Source organism: Aspergillus melleus (genome assembly GCF_016097325.1).
Source record: "Aspergillus melleus strain CBS 546.65 chromosome Unknown contig2, whole genome shotgun sequence".
NCBI classification, from domain to species: Eukaryota; Fungi; Ascomycota; class Eurotiomycetes; order Eurotiales; family Aspergillaceae; genus Aspergillus; species Aspergillus melleus.
Window position 1 is genome coordinate 1,545,778 of NW_025763371.1, and position 14,119 is coordinate 1,559,896.

General features: G+C 55.3%; 6 protein-coding genes across 6 annotated transcripts; 4 read left to right on the top strand and 2 right to left on the bottom strand.

Moving 5' to 3' along the window:
* The first annotated feature begins 528 nt into the window (after positions 1 to 528).
* LDX57_003360 (KilA-N domain-containing protein) lies at positions 529 to 3,263 on the top strand. Its single transcript, XM_046085006.1, has 2 exons — positions 529 to 995; positions 1,046 to 3,263. The coding sequence occupies exons 1-2, from the start codon at positions 871 to 873 to the stop codon at positions 2,373 to 2,375; spliced, it is 1,455 nt and encodes a 484-aa protein (XP_045940969.1). The 5' UTR covers positions 529 to 870; the 3' UTR covers positions 2,376 to 3,263.
* A 60-nt stretch (positions 3,264 to 3,323) lies between these two features.
* On the bottom strand, positions 3,324 to 4,421 carry LDX57_003361 (inositol monophosphatase family protein; the record flags this gene model as incomplete). Its single annotated transcript, XM_046085007.1, has 1 exon — positions 3,324 to 4,421. The coding sequence occupies one exon, from the start codon at positions 4,419 to 4,421 to the stop codon at positions 3,339 to 3,341; it is 1,083 nt and encodes a 360-aa protein (XP_045940970.1). The 3' UTR covers positions 3,324 to 3,338.
* A 642-nt stretch (positions 4,422 to 5,063) lies between these two features.
* LDX57_003362 (myo-inositol transporter) lies at positions 5,064 to 6,835 on the bottom strand (the record flags this gene model as incomplete). The annotated part of the gene is made up of 4 exons (XM_046085008.1): positions 5,064 to 5,564; positions 5,621 to 5,811; positions 5,862 to 6,596; positions 6,673 to 6,835. The coding sequence occupies 4 exons, from the start codon at positions 6,833 to 6,835 to the stop codon at positions 5,064 to 5,066; spliced, it is 1,590 nt and encodes a 529-aa protein (XP_045940971.1).
* Positions 6,836 to 7,728: 893 nt separating this feature from the next.
* Positions 7,729 to 9,361, top strand: LDX57_003363 (cytochrome P450; the record flags this gene model as incomplete). The annotated part of the gene is made up of 2 exons (XM_046085009.1): positions 7,729 to 7,834; positions 7,884 to 9,361. 2 exons carry the CDS (start codon positions 7,729 to 7,731, stop codon positions 9,359 to 9,361), a joined length of 1,584 nt encoding a protein of 527 aa, XP_045940972.1.
* Positions 9,362 to 10,359: 998 nt separating this feature from the next.
* LDX57_003364 (NADPH cytochrome P450 oxidoreductase family protein) lies at positions 10,360 to 12,537 on the top strand (the record flags this gene model as incomplete). The annotated part of the gene is made up of 1 exon (XM_046085010.1): positions 10,360 to 12,537. One exon carries the CDS (start codon positions 10,360 to 10,362, stop codon positions 12,535 to 12,537), a length of 2,178 nt encoding a protein of 725 aa, XP_045940973.1.
* A 411-nt stretch (positions 12,538 to 12,948) lies between these two features.
* LDX57_003365 (uncharacterized protein) lies at positions 12,949 to 13,996 on the top strand (the record flags this gene model as incomplete). The annotated part of the gene is made up of 2 exons (XM_046085011.1): positions 12,949 to 13,751; positions 13,888 to 13,996. The coding sequence occupies 2 exons, from the start codon at positions 12,949 to 12,951 to the stop codon at positions 13,994 to 13,996; spliced, it is 912 nt and encodes a 303-aa protein (XP_045940974.1).
* Positions 13,997 to 14,119: the final 123 nt, after the last annotated feature.

Genomic DNA, 14,119 nt, shown 5'->3' on the forward strand with positions numbered 1-14,119 from the left:
CAGTTTACCCACGGCCTCGCAGCCGCCCATCTCGGGCCAGTCCTACCGGGCTACTTACGAAGACCCATCTGTCCCCGGATCAAACAACGCGAGTGCGCGGACCAGTCTGTCAGGGTCGACACCGCTCGTCAACGAAGCCAGGAGCCCGCCGCCTTCCGGAGATTTCGCGGCTGGTGGTCAGGGTCGGCTTTCGTTGGATTCATCCGCACAGGACTACTCAATCGCTCAACACCCGGTGAGCGACGGCTACTATTCACACCCAAGCTCGCTCGGCAGCATGAACCAAACTCAACCGTACATGGACGTCCACTCACATTTGTCGTCGGCTCAGCCGTATGCTTCTCATGCGGCCACGGCCGGTGGAATGGCTCATTACCCGCAATATCATCAGCAACCACCGGTCCTGCAGCCCGCTTCGACTTCGTACGGACCCGCTAGCTCGTACTCGCAATATGCCTATCCTGGCGGTGTTACTTCGTCACAGGGAGGGCACCAGCCGCCTCCGACGTCGATGAGTGCTCAAGTTCCGGCTCAATTGCTTCCTTTGCCTGGTACGTTTCGGCTTTCTCTTTACTTCCGTGGTCAAACTGGTACTGACAGCGAACAGTGACCAACCACCCCGTTGCAACTCAAGGTTATGCAAACACAACTGGTGCGCCTCTGCAAGGGTACATTTATGATTCCACCGGACAAGTAGCACCCCCGGGAGCTAAGCCAAGAGTCACGGCCACGTTGTGGGAAGATGAAGGCAGTCTTTGCTACCAGGTTGAATCCAAGGGCGTCTGCGTTGCTCGACGAGAAGGTGAGGATTTCTGTGTGTTGTGTTGGCTTTGGAGCGCTTTCGCTAATTAACTTTTCGCAGACAACCACATGATCAACGGAACTAAGCTGCTTAACGTTGCAGGAATGACTCGAGGTCGTCGAGACGGCATTCTTAAAAGCGAGAAGATTCGCCATGTCGTGAAAATCGGACCTATGCATTTGAAGGGCGTGTGGTACGACTCCTGTCACCATGGGCTTCGGAACTGAGGCTAACATTCTGTAGGATTCCTTTTGAGCGTGCTTTGGAATTCGCCAACAAGGAAAAGATCACAGATCTTCTGTATCCCCTGTTCGTCCACAACATTGGTGGTCTTCTGTACCATCCCACCAACCAGACCCGTACGAATATGGTGGTGCAGGAGTCGCAGCAGCGACGGTTAGAAGGCCCGCAAGCAGCTCGCGCATCACAAGGCCCTCAACCCCCTCCGCTGCACCATCACCACTCCTTGCAAACCCCCGTTCCCTCGCACATGCCGCAGCCTTCCACAATTGGCTCCCAGGGCCGACCAGGGTTGGAGCGGGCGCCCGGCTTCCCTACACCCCCAGCCAGCGCCTCAAGCCTGATGGGTATTACGAACCAGGGCCACTCCTACGAGTGGGGAAACCAGGGTATGAACTCGGGAGTGCCACACTCACAACCTTTGTCAATAGATACCACCTTGAGCAATGCTCGGTCGATGCCGACCACGCCGGCGACCACTCCTCCGGGAAGTGGCCTGCAAGGGATGCAGTCATACCAGGCTCAGTCCGGGTACGATAGCTCGAAGCCCTACTACTCGACCGCCCCTGCGTCTCATGCCCACTACACCTCGCAGCAGCCCTTGAGCCAGCCGACTATGGCCTCGTACGGTCACGGCATGCAGCCTAACAGCTATATTAAGAACGAAATGGGCCCTCCCTCCGCACGGACTCCTGGCGCGCCTCAGGAAGCCGAGACGGGCGAGGTGAAGTCCGAGCGCTATTCTCAGACCAATGGTCATGTTGGCAATGGGGTACCTGAGCATGTCCCTGAGCACGAGTCCGAATATGTGCAGCATGACAATGGTTACAACACTAGCCGGGGCTCCTACACGTACACCACCAACCCATCTGTTGGCAGTTTGACGGGAGATCACTCACAATTGGCTCCCGACGTGACGGGATCTCCTTCGCAACAGAACGGTTCTGGACGAATGACTCCTCGGACAAGCGGCGGCCCACCCCCACAGTGGGCTTCTGGCTACAACACCCCTCCTCGCGCCGCAGCCACCAGTAGTCTCTACAACATTGTCAGCGACACCCGCGGCACTCCGGCCAACGGGACAACCTCCGACAACTACTCGGTGGCGTCAAACTCCGCGTCTGGATACTCGACGGGAATGAACGGGTCTCTCGGCTCAGGCAAGCGCATGCGAGAGGATGACGATGTGGACCGAATCGTTCGACCCGACAGCCGCGATGCGGACTACGGCTCCAAGCGTCGTAAGACCTTGACAGAAGTTGGTGGTCCCGTTGGAGTACCTCTTCCATTGCAACCTATGAAAGCCGGCGGCGTCATGTCTCGTCGGCAATGATCCATCGGGTTACAGCAAAAAAAATTCAAATTCAACGAAAATAGACGCCAAAAGTTTTACCAATGATTGAATGGGCCCGAAGAAAAATACAACACCAAATACTCAAATTGGGGACAAAAAAGAAAAGAAGGCCCATTCGACAATCAATTTGGAGCGGCATCCTGTCACGGCTTGGCTCTTTTTTGGAGCGCGTGATCGATTTCCCTTGTGTTTCTAACGTTATTGCAATAGACTGCGCCATTACATAGTCGAGGGCCTGCAACATGTCCATCGTGGGGAAGGTGGTTCATGAGCCGCAGCGTATCTCTGATGTGGTGCTCTTTTTTCTTTTATGATTTCCTTTCGTTTGTTTCTTTTTCCGGCGTGTTTTGATCTAATGATTGAGAGTTAGACAGGGACCAAACATCGACATTGTTCAATCGGTGTGGATGTTTGCATGGGTCCCATGGAGAATCGGGTCTACGATCGTTATAATATTGCGTGGCTTCTACTCCCCCTTGGCCAGCCTCATGGAAGAAGCTGAGCTGACGCGGGGGAAGGGTATGGTTATTTTTTGGGGCTTTGTTTGTTGCTGCAAGCGGTGGAAATATGAGCCGCTCTGCTTTTGTCCATGGATTGAGGGATGGTCAGCGTTATGGTGCTTGTCTTTGGTCATCTTGTGGTATGTGCGTTTTGCGAGAGGCTATATTTAACGACCATGATGTGACGAATTTCCTATTACGAGAGTTTATCCTTATTCTTTATATCGTTGTGGCTTATTCTCTCCATTCATGCATCGAGGGTTTTGTGTGTTTCCTTCGCTTTATGTTTTCTTTCTATCTCTTGTGTATGGGCATTCTATCTGCTTCCCCCTTTACCAAAGATATTATTGGGTGATTATGACAGTTCATTCTTAATATCCAAGTAAATCGATATTCGTACTATTGTAAACATTTTGATCATATGACCCTCGCAAGTTCTCTCTTACTCCTCCGACACCTGGCGAGCCACTTTCAACACATGTGCATGAACCTCGGGCAGAGCAGCCACCACGCCCACGTTTGCCATCAACTTTCTTCCGCGGTACTGAAATGGACGTCCATGCAAGTCCGTGATCTTGCCTCCCGATTCCTCGTACACGAGCATGCCTCCCGCATGATCCCACGCCCAGGGGCGGTAATTCTCGTGCTTGGGAATGCGCACCATCGCATTACATGCGCCGATAATCAGAGCCCCGTACTTGACCTGCATGGACCAGAGATCGGTGATAGGCGCCGTGGCCTGCAGCCGGTCTCGCACGGTGCTCTGCCTCTCCAAGCAGACGTACGGACTGGCCAGACTCTCCACAAAGACGAGCTCGTCGGCGCTTACCTGCACCAGCTTCTCGGCCGGCTGCAAGCCGCTGCGCCGCATTGCTCTCTTCGACGCGCCTTGGCCCTTGACAGCCGACACCAACAGCCCGTATCCCTCATCGTCGATCGCGTCTTCATGCACGACGGCTCCTCCGTCCTTGAGATTCGGGTACCCCACCACCCCCACCCGCTGCTCCCCTTCGACCACCAGCGCCACCGACACCGCGAACTGCTGGCCCCGGATGAACGTCGCAGTGCCGTCAATCGGGTCCAGGATCCAGGTGCGTCCTCCGGCGACATCTCCTGCCCCCTCGCCGTCCCCGCCTAGGTCAATCACCCGGAGCATCTCGTCTCGAGTAGCTGGGATAGAAGCCTGGATCTCCTCGGCCACCTCGGCGTCAACCTTGGCATCATCAATTCTGTCTCCTCCACTCTGCTTAAGCGCCGTGACAAGCGCCCACACCCGTTCGACCAGCTCTGGATCCTTGCGCAACGCAGCCGCAGACTCCTCGCCGATGAACTGGTCGTCAGGGAAGTGATGACGCAAGGCGCTGATCAGGATAGCCTGCGCCGCGAAGTCAGCGACCGTCACGGGCGATGCGTCTTCTTTGTCGCGGGATCCTTTGTCGACGACGGCTTGCATGGTCTTCGTGATGATGCTGGCGCGGTGGACCGCGAGGGTGGCGATGTGGAGTTCGTGGGTGTAGGTGTCCATGACTTATGTTAGATGGAAGAATGAAGATATGGTATGTATGGTTTGGAGGGCTGGGAGTTGCGTTGAATTGGAATAATGGATCTGGTGATGGTTCTTTAGGATTGAGACGAAGCTATAACCCTACACGCTGCACTGTGGAGGGGATGTGGTGGATAGAAGACGAGTTATTGAGCTTTGGCAGATTCAGAGACTGATTCCAACGCAATGGTCAGGTAAGATATCGATACAGACAGATGAAATAAGGTGGCGAGATGAATTTCAAGATCAGGATCAGGATCGAGCACACAAGACAAATAGTGAGAAGCACCAAAAGCCAAGGGCAGGAAATATGCGCGATATTCCAAGCGAATTGTGGGTTCTCTCCTTGACTAGTTTGTGGGCTGGAGTGAATAGTTGCGTCGTCCCGTTTGCTAACCATGCGACAGCAGGACTCATGCATGAAGGCCATTTTATAATCCGAACGCTTGAGATGCTCGTTGGAAGTGAATATTATGGGATTCACAACTTGGAAGGTACCTGTTTTCTTACTGAAAAGTCCCGACAGAATGCGTGAAATCATGATTCCTTCTTCTAGTAGCGGATTGCGTACAGTACATTCACCGGACTGCTCCATCCAATATCCTATCATACAGAGCCGCCAAGCTAGTCGGTTGATTCATTCACACCCCCGGCCTCTCTCCTTCTTGCCTCCTTCATCTCCCGCTGCAACTTCTTCGCATGCTTAACTCCGAAGCCATGCTCATACACCTCCCTGACACTCTCGAGTGGCATGTTGTGCACCTCAGCATAACAGAAGATAACGAAGAGCCATCCCAGAAAGCAGATGCCCGCATAGAACCCGAACGCCCCGCTGGGCGTCATCGCCTTCATCATGGACAGGAAAGTCGACGAGATGATGATGTTGCAGCCCCAGCACGTCACCGTGTTCATCATCGTGCCCAGCGCGCGCACCTCCAGCGGCAGGAACTCAGTACCCACCCAGGCGATGGGTGCTACGCCGGCCGCGTAGAAGGCAATGTAGACAATCAGAGCGACCAGGAGTACGATGTTGGCCCAGCCCATCTCGCGCGTTTCTGCCACCGTGAGATCGTGAGTGACGGGGATCCAGTGGAAGGCGATGGCCGCGACGACAAGCGAGAGGGACTGTGACATGATCAGTATCTTCTAAATCGCTCGGATGAGGCTATTCAGGAACCTACCATTCCCAAAACAGTGACGAAGAGCATACGTCGTCGGCCGAATCGGTCAATGAAAATGAAATTGGGAAATCCGAACAGAAAGTTGGTTGCACCGACCACGATCGAGACGGAGGTCGGCTTGTCGAATCCGACCATGGAGAATAGAGTGGCTGAGTAGTACATGAGAGTATTGAACCCGCCGAGCTGGGATACTACAACTTTGGTAAGCCCGGTTCCTTGCACAAGGTAACAAAGTACATACCAGCCATGATGGAACAGGCAGTGATCAAAGCCCGCACGTTGACCCCAACCGTGAAGAGCTGCTTAGCCTGCCATGTCAGACTCCTATCCGACACGGAGGTCGCGACCTCCTCGATGGAATGCTGGATGAGATGCGCCTTCGATGTCACCTGCTGCTCTGTGGCTTGCGGGAAAATCTGCGCCAGCACCTTCTTTGCCTCCGACACGCGGCCATGCGAGATCAGCTGCCGCGGCGTCTCGGGACACAAGGGCATCATGGCGGCCAGCAGGACAGCCGGTACCCCACCGATGCCAATCATATATCGCCAACCATTTGGCACCTCGGTGAAGGCCGCCCCGAGAGCATAGGAGATGAGCTGCCCGAAGGTAACGCACAGGTTGTCAAAGACGATCAGTCGCCCACGGTATCGCGCGGGTGCCATTTCTCCGATATACAAGGGGATGATCATGGCGGCCTCGCCCACGCCAAAGCCCACGACCAGTCGGCCAACGGTCATCTGGGCTAGCGAATACGCGGCGGCCTGAATGATGGTGCCGATGAAGAACAGTGCGCAGCCCACGTACACGGCCAGCTTCCGGCCGTACTTATCGGAAGTCAGACCGGCCAGGACAGCACCGATGAGGGCGCCACCGGACGTTATGGCCGTAACTAATTCCTGCTCGTTCGAGCTTAGGGGCTTTCCGAGGTCGGAGCCTAGATTGACTAGGACGGCGGAGATGACGCCGGTGTCATAGCCTGCAATCGCAATCAGGGTCAATTTCTGTGAGACGTGTGTGCGTGTGTGTGTGACAGGTTCAGAGATACTACTCACCGAACAGGAACCCGCCCATGGAGACCGTACAGGCAATTAACCAGATGGCCTTGCCTGGTTGCGTGCTCTCGATGGAGTCATCGAGCAGGTCAGCAGCGGCGAGGTCTTCCTCGTGGATAATTTCCGCTTTGTTGTCGTCGGCTTTCAGGGAATCGGCGTCCATTGTGGGTAGGATTGAAGCAATCAGAGTAAGTGGATCTAGCAGAACAGAACGGTCTGATTACGCAGATACTAGGAATAAGAAGCGGAGAGAAATTGGTCTGAAAGAGTCGAGACAGACGGGAAAATGGCATACAGGCTAGCCTTGTCCCTTCCATTTCCTGTCCCCCAGAAGAACAACATCTAGATATAGCGACCACCCCAACCGCTCTTCCCCTCACGCCATGGCTTGGACCAGAGACACCGGCTATTGCAATCCTAGGCGTCATGATTCGCCTCTCTGCGTCTCCCCCAGAGCGGGCGCAATCGAAAGTTAAATTTAGGAGCCGAAAAGTGGAGTTTTCCCCGGTTTCCCCAGACGCCGCCAATCCCTGAAGACAACCGGACCGGTTGAATTAGGGTTGCGTCTTGGGGTCATCGCGGGCAAATGCCGTCCCGTCCGGGAGGAGAGCCTGTCAGTTTCGGGCCTCCAATGACGTTGTTGTCGTTATCGCAGATGACACGCTGGGGACCGGACTGGTGGGGCTGATCGAGTCAATTCATTGTAATGAAGCTGACAGGGAATGTCTCTCTGTATGTGTGCTGAAAACGGAAGTTTTCCCCACAGCTGCAGATCCGTGGCTCGCCCTTGCCGCTAGTCATATGGCGCTGCGAAGGGTAACTTTGTCCGTCCCCTCCCATCCGGGGATGCAAACTTGTTCTGGCCAAGCTGGTGATGTGGGATATGCGTCTGGTGGCTCCCTCCGTGGGGGAGAAGGTCATCGCGAGGGATAAGTTGGAGAGTAGAAGGATATAAGTATCTCGACTGTGGTGAATGAAGGAAAATCATCAGACGAAAGTGTTTCCACTTCATACCTATCTTTCTTCTCCTGTCTGTCATTCCCACAACATCACAACATGTGGTCTTTCGTCTCGGTCGCCCCCTATGCCACGGTCCTAGGGCTGGTGGGTCTCATGTACTTCGTGGTCGGTCCGTTTGTCGGGTACATTCGAGATCCCAAGGGTAAGCTTCTTTGTTGCGATTCAATCTAAATCAATACTAATGACGACAGGCCTCCGCCGGTATCCTAACATGACCATTTTTTCGGGCATGTCTGCTCTCCCGTTCATGATCCTTGCTTCTCGAGGGTTCCGATCCAAAGAACTGCACGAGATGCATCGGAAAAAGCCGGTCATCCGCACGGGCCCCAACATGCTATCCTACGGTGACGTGCGCGCCATCAAGGACATCTACGGACACAATACGCGCTGCATCAAAGACCCCTCGTACGTGGTGACGTCTGGCTCGCACTACAATCTAGCCGACGTGGTCGATCGCCCCGACCACTCGCGCAAGCGCAAGGTGCTCTCGTCGGCCTACGCGCTCAAGAACCTGGAGGCCTGGGAGTATAAGGTCAGCGACAAGATCGAGAAGGTGGTCGCCCACTTCGATAAGGTCTGCACGGCACCGCCGACCAACCCGGCGGTGGCCGCCGGCACGCAAGCCCCAGATCCCAGCGACCTCACGGTGGACTTCCGCGCCTGGACCAACTTCTTCTCCCTCGATGCTATCGCCGACATCGGGCTGTCCGAGAAGCTCGGCTTCCTGGACACCGGCAGCGATGTCTGCATCGCCGAGCGCAAGGACGGGTCCACGTACGAGGTCAACCTGCGACAGGCGCTGTACCCCACGGCACGCAAGCAATCGCTGATCCTCTGGAACTACGAATGGTACCCGACGCTGAACAAGCTGGTCAACGTGATCCCCTGGTTCAACCGCATGCAGAAGTCGTCCGTGGACTGGGAGAACATCGTATGGCGACGGTCGATGGAGCGACTGCGCCGGTACGAGGCGGGCGAGAAGCTCGAAGACTTCTTCCAGGCCCTGATGGAGGACAAGAACGGGCGCGCCAACAACCTCGAATGGGGCGAGGTCGTCGCCGAGATGAACATCATGATGAACGCCGGCAGCGTCACCACCGCCATCGCCATCGCCAACGTCATGTACCAACTCCTCCGCAACCCAGCCTGTCTGCGCACTCTCCGCGAGGAGCTCGACGCCGTGCTGGACCCGGACGAGATCGTCGCCCCTTACGATAAGATCAAGCATCTGCCGTACCTACGCGCCTGTCTCGACGAATCCCTCCGCATCTTCCCGCCCACCTCGCACGGCCTGCCGCGCGAGACGCCCCCGGAGGGCATGGAGATCCTGGGCCAGTGGGTCCCGGGGAACACGTCGGTCAGCATGTCGGCGTACGTGGCGCATCACGACGAGCGCGCGTTCCCCAAGTCCGACCAGTACATCCCCGAGCGGTGGCTCGGCGAGGAAGGGAAAGCGCTGCAGCCGTACTTCGTGGCGTTCTCGGCGGGCGCGCGCTCCTGCATCGGTCGGAATATCTCGTATCTGGAGCAGACGAAGATCTTGGCTACGGTGGTGCATCGGTATGATTTTGCGTTGCCGCATCCCGGGTGGGAGTTGAAGCGGTTGGAGACAATGAATTTAATTCTGGGTGATATGCCGGTGAAGGTATGGCGGAGGACTGATCTATGATCTTGAGGGATTTACTTTGACTTCATTTTTATTTGTTCCTGGCCAGGTTTCGGGGACTTAGATTTAGGGATAGGTTAGATTTAACGGGTTATGAATTTCTTTTGATCACTTCATTGCTTGGTGATTGTAGTCTTCTCTCTATCGTTTTTAGTATCGAGTCGAGGAACTACTATTATAAAAAGCTGTCCACAGATGAACGGATCTAGATTTCGTATGCTTGGTAGAACAGCTTTATCGTCTTGACTGGCCATGTGTTCACCTATCAATGGATAGCCTATTCGTATTCTATTGAAGAGGTGCAGTTTCTTCATAAACGGTTAAGTTTGCCACTAATCAACCGTGTGCCTGCAACACTTCTAGGCCCTGTACATACACTCCTACTCAGTCTGGAGGGCCTGACCTGGTCACCATCTCCGAGGGACACCCAGCCACCGTCTCCCTCATCCAGTAGATAGTAGAGAGTTCGACTACTTTCTTCATTACAATTGCCGCCCGGGGATCATCTCGACCTACTCCGTACAGGAAGGAGTGGCCCAAAGAGCGAGTAATTAGGGCTCAATCGAGAAGGGAAACATTCCCCGCCTCCGCATTCCGTCGATCGTTTCTTCCCCGCGTTTCGCGCCGAGCTTCATCTACTTTTCTACTTGCTAGCTTTGCTACCTTACTGTGCATCGGGTTCGCTTGCCCTGCTTTTCCTTCCAAGGTTCCCCGACTCGGTCCCACCTGATCGATGTGTCTCACTGCAGATGCCGCGTCTCGGATATCGATGATCTCAACAAGTCGGTCAAACGCCGACCGCAAGACTCTTGGCCTGCGATGTGGAGGTTCTGGACCGGTTCGTGCAGCTGTGTTTCCCATGGGGGAATTCAGTCCGATTTGCACGTGTGGTGCCCCCAGGATGGGATGGATGGGGATTTATAGATCGAGGCCATTGTCTGTTCACTTTCGCTTCATGTCGAACTACCCTCCAAGGTTCAAAGTCTATGAATGAATGAACCATGAGCATGCTCTCCCTCCCCCTCTCTCAATGGCGTATCCCGCCAGAGCTCCTCCAGGAGCTCTCCAAGATCATGACCCCGACTGGCGTCGCCGACTACGCCGCCCTCACGGTCCTCTCCATGGCCGGCGCCACGTACCTCTCGCGCGGCTTCCTCTGGGATCAACCAGACCCCTACGCGCATCTGGCCTTTGAGCGCCCGCAGCTGAAGTACGGCGCCGGCGCCGGATCCGGCAGCAAGGAGACGCGGAACATCGCGCAGAAGCTGGCCGAGACGGACAAGGACCTCGTCGTGTTCTGGGGCTCGCAGTCCGGCACGGCCGAGGGGTTCGCGAACCGTCTGGCCCGGGAGATTTCTTTGAGGTTTGGCGTGGGCGCGTTCTCGGCGGATCTGTCGGACTTTGATCCCGAGAGTGTGGCGCAGATTCCGGATTCGAAAGTCGTGGTGTTTGTGTTGTCGACGTACGGTGAGGGCGATCCGAGTGATAATACGGCGGAGTTTTGGGATTGGGTGAATAAGGCGAAGAAGGAGGAGGTGGCGCTGGGGAATCTGAGGTATTTTGCCTTTGGACTCGGGAATAGTAACTATAAGTACTATAATCGGGTGGTGGATGTCGTTGTGGAATCGCTGGATCGGCTGGGCGCAAAGTCCCTGATGCCGGTGGGCAGGGCCAACGATGCTGAAGGGGCTACGCAGGAGGACTTTATCGGTTGGAAGGAGGCCCTTTTCTCGGAGTTTACTCGCCAGCTGGGGTTCGAGGAGAAGGAGGCGCAGTACGAGCCGACACTGTCCGTCCAGGAAGACGAGTCCTTGGAGCCGATTGACCTGCACCACGGCGAGCCTGATAATCGAGACTCGTCGCGCATCACGGCGCAGTGCTCGCCCGTACGCCCGCTGGACATTGCCTCGTCCCGGCAGCTGTTCGAGTATTCCGACTCGCAACAGCAGCGGGAGCAGCGACATTGCCTGCACATCGACCTGGACCTGACCAGCCACCCTGAACTCAGCTACAAGACCGGCGACCACCTTGCCATCTGGCCGGGCAACCCGACCGACGAAGTCGAGCGACTCCTCCAGGTGCTCGGACGATCCGCGCGTCGCGACGTCCCCATCGGCATCAAGTCCGTCGACCCAGCCACGAAGGTCAAGATCCCGTCGCCCACGACGGCCGCCGCGCTCTTCCGATACTACCTGGAGATTTGCGCGCCGGTGAACCGCGACAACGTGCTCGGCCTGGCGCAGTTCGCGCCCACGCCTGCCGCAAAGACCTACCTGGTCGAGCTGGGCCAGGACAAGGCGCGCTACGCCGCTTTCCTCAACCGCACGCACGTCAACCTGGGTCGACTGCTGCAGCTCGCCAGCCCGGACGTCCCATGGAGCGAGCTGCCCTTGTCCTTCCTTGTCGAAACTCTGCCCCCGATCCAGCCACGCTACTACTCCATCTCCTCCAGCAGCGTGATCTCGCCGCGCAAGGCCTCCATCACTGTTCTCGTCTCGTCGACCCCTGTCCCTGAAGCTCCTGATCAACTCATCCACGGCGTCACTTCCAACTACCTCCTTGCTATCTCTGAGACCTTTCATTCCTCCTCCACATCTACATCTACGAACCCCAAGGGCTTAACATACTACCTCACTGGCCCGAACGACGCCCTCACCGACGGCAAAGTCTTCGCGCACCTGCGGAAAAGCCGCTTCAAACTCCCTCGTCTCGGCAGCTGCCCCCTCATCATGGTCGCCGCAGGAACAGGCATCGCGCCTTTCCGCGCGTTCATCGCTGAACGGCGCCAACTGCAACAAATCGGTCGGGAGATCGGCGAAATGATCCTCTTCTTTGGCTGTCGACATCCAGACGAGGATTTCCTGTACCGCGAGGAACTGGAAAGCTTGCAAAGGGCGCTGCAGGGGAAGTTGCGTGTTGTGACGGCTTTCTCGCGGATAGGTGGTGAGAAATGCTACGTGCAGGACCGGGTCCGGGAAAATGGGAACGAGGTGGTACGGTTGATGGATGAGGGGGCGAATTTTTATATCTGTGGACGGGCGGGCATGGCGAGGGAGGTGGATGAGGTTGTTGGTGGGGTTATGAGGACTGCGAAGGGGTGGGAGGATGAGGAGTTGGTGAATGAGTGGCGGAGGGGAATTAAGAGGCGGAATAAGTGGCAGGAGGATGTGTGGGGTTGATCTTCTTTCTTCTTTAGTCAGTATTTTTAATGGCTTGGTATATCCTGGATTCGGTCATGTTGAATATGAATGACAGTTATGAGTATGATTGTGCCCTGCAGATACTTAGTATCGATAGACAACGGAATATAGATAAGTATAGATAGGTGGGTAGGTATGCGCCGCCAAACCCAGAAAGGTAAAACATCAACAGCCGAACCATGGGTGCACGTGCGTCATTTTTCAATCCGGATTTTGCTTTCTTTACCTTCAACCCTTCATTCACTTGTTTTCAACCTTTGTTCAATTCCAGCTCACATTCAACACTACCTCCTCTAGTCAACACACATATCTATCCTCAACACAAATTACCCCGGCCCAAACTACCATCGACTTCAGCTCGATCCCCACAACCACCACAACACCCCCAAAATGAAAACACCAACACCAACAAACCACCTCCGCTTCGACCCCTGGACAACCTCCTCCACAGGCCACCAAGTCGCCGACTCAGCAGCCAGCAAAGCCTACCGGACCCTACGACAAGAGAAGCTAGCGAGACAGTTCGGCGAGGGACAGGGGGACTGCACATTTGCGAGGGCAAGGAGCGCCGCAGGAACAGGGGCAGGGGAATTGGAAAGAGGGACGTGGGTGGAGGTTACCTATGATCGAAATAAGAATGCGGGGCTAGGACGAGGGGGGCAGAGGGATATTAGGGGGATGTTTGGGGTTGCGAAGGCTTCGTCGGTGGTGGATATGGGGGTTAAGGAGTCGAAGGTTGTTGGAGGGGGGAAACCTCTTCTTTCGTCTTTGGGTGATGGCGTGAAGGGTTCATCAGTGACAGCAACAGCAGCGGAAACACCTCATGATCCTCATCCCTCGACAACATCAACATCGACAGCCCATCCCAACAACGAACTCGAACCCGAAACCAAAACCAACCCAGTTCCAAATTCCAACCCTCCAGACTCATACCCTCAAATCTTCACCACCCTAACAATCTACATAAACGCCCCCTCGCACCCCCTCCTCTCCGACCACAAACTCAAACAAATCCTCACCCTGCACGGCGCAACCATCGCGCTCTCGCTCTCCCGCCGCGTCACACACATCATCGTCGGGAAACCGAATACGAGATCAGGACACGGTTTCGGCGGGGGTCTCGCAGGCGGAAAATTGCAGAGAGAGATTACCAGAGCTGGGTGTCGCAGTTGGAAGGTGGTTTTTGTGGAATGGTTCGTTTTCCTTCTCTCTCCCCCTTTCTATACTTGCGTGGATGTGGGTTTGGTGGGGGTTGATCTGATCTGGTTGGTGTGAAAGTGAAATTGGGTTGAGGGCTTGCTAATGAATGGGCTTTGTCTCGCTTTATAGGGTCTTGGAGAGTATTAAGGCTGGGAAGAGGTTGTCGGAAGCGAGGTTTGCGATGCAGATGGCGGAGAAGAGGCAGAGGAGTGTGTTGGCTTTTACGGCGGGGAAATGATCTCATGTGTCTATGCATGAGTTGACTGACCTCTAGCATTATCTTGGAATTGGACATTGGACATTGGACAGGAGCTGGAGCTGGAGTTATGATTGATGAAATCTTACTTGTGATACCCTTATA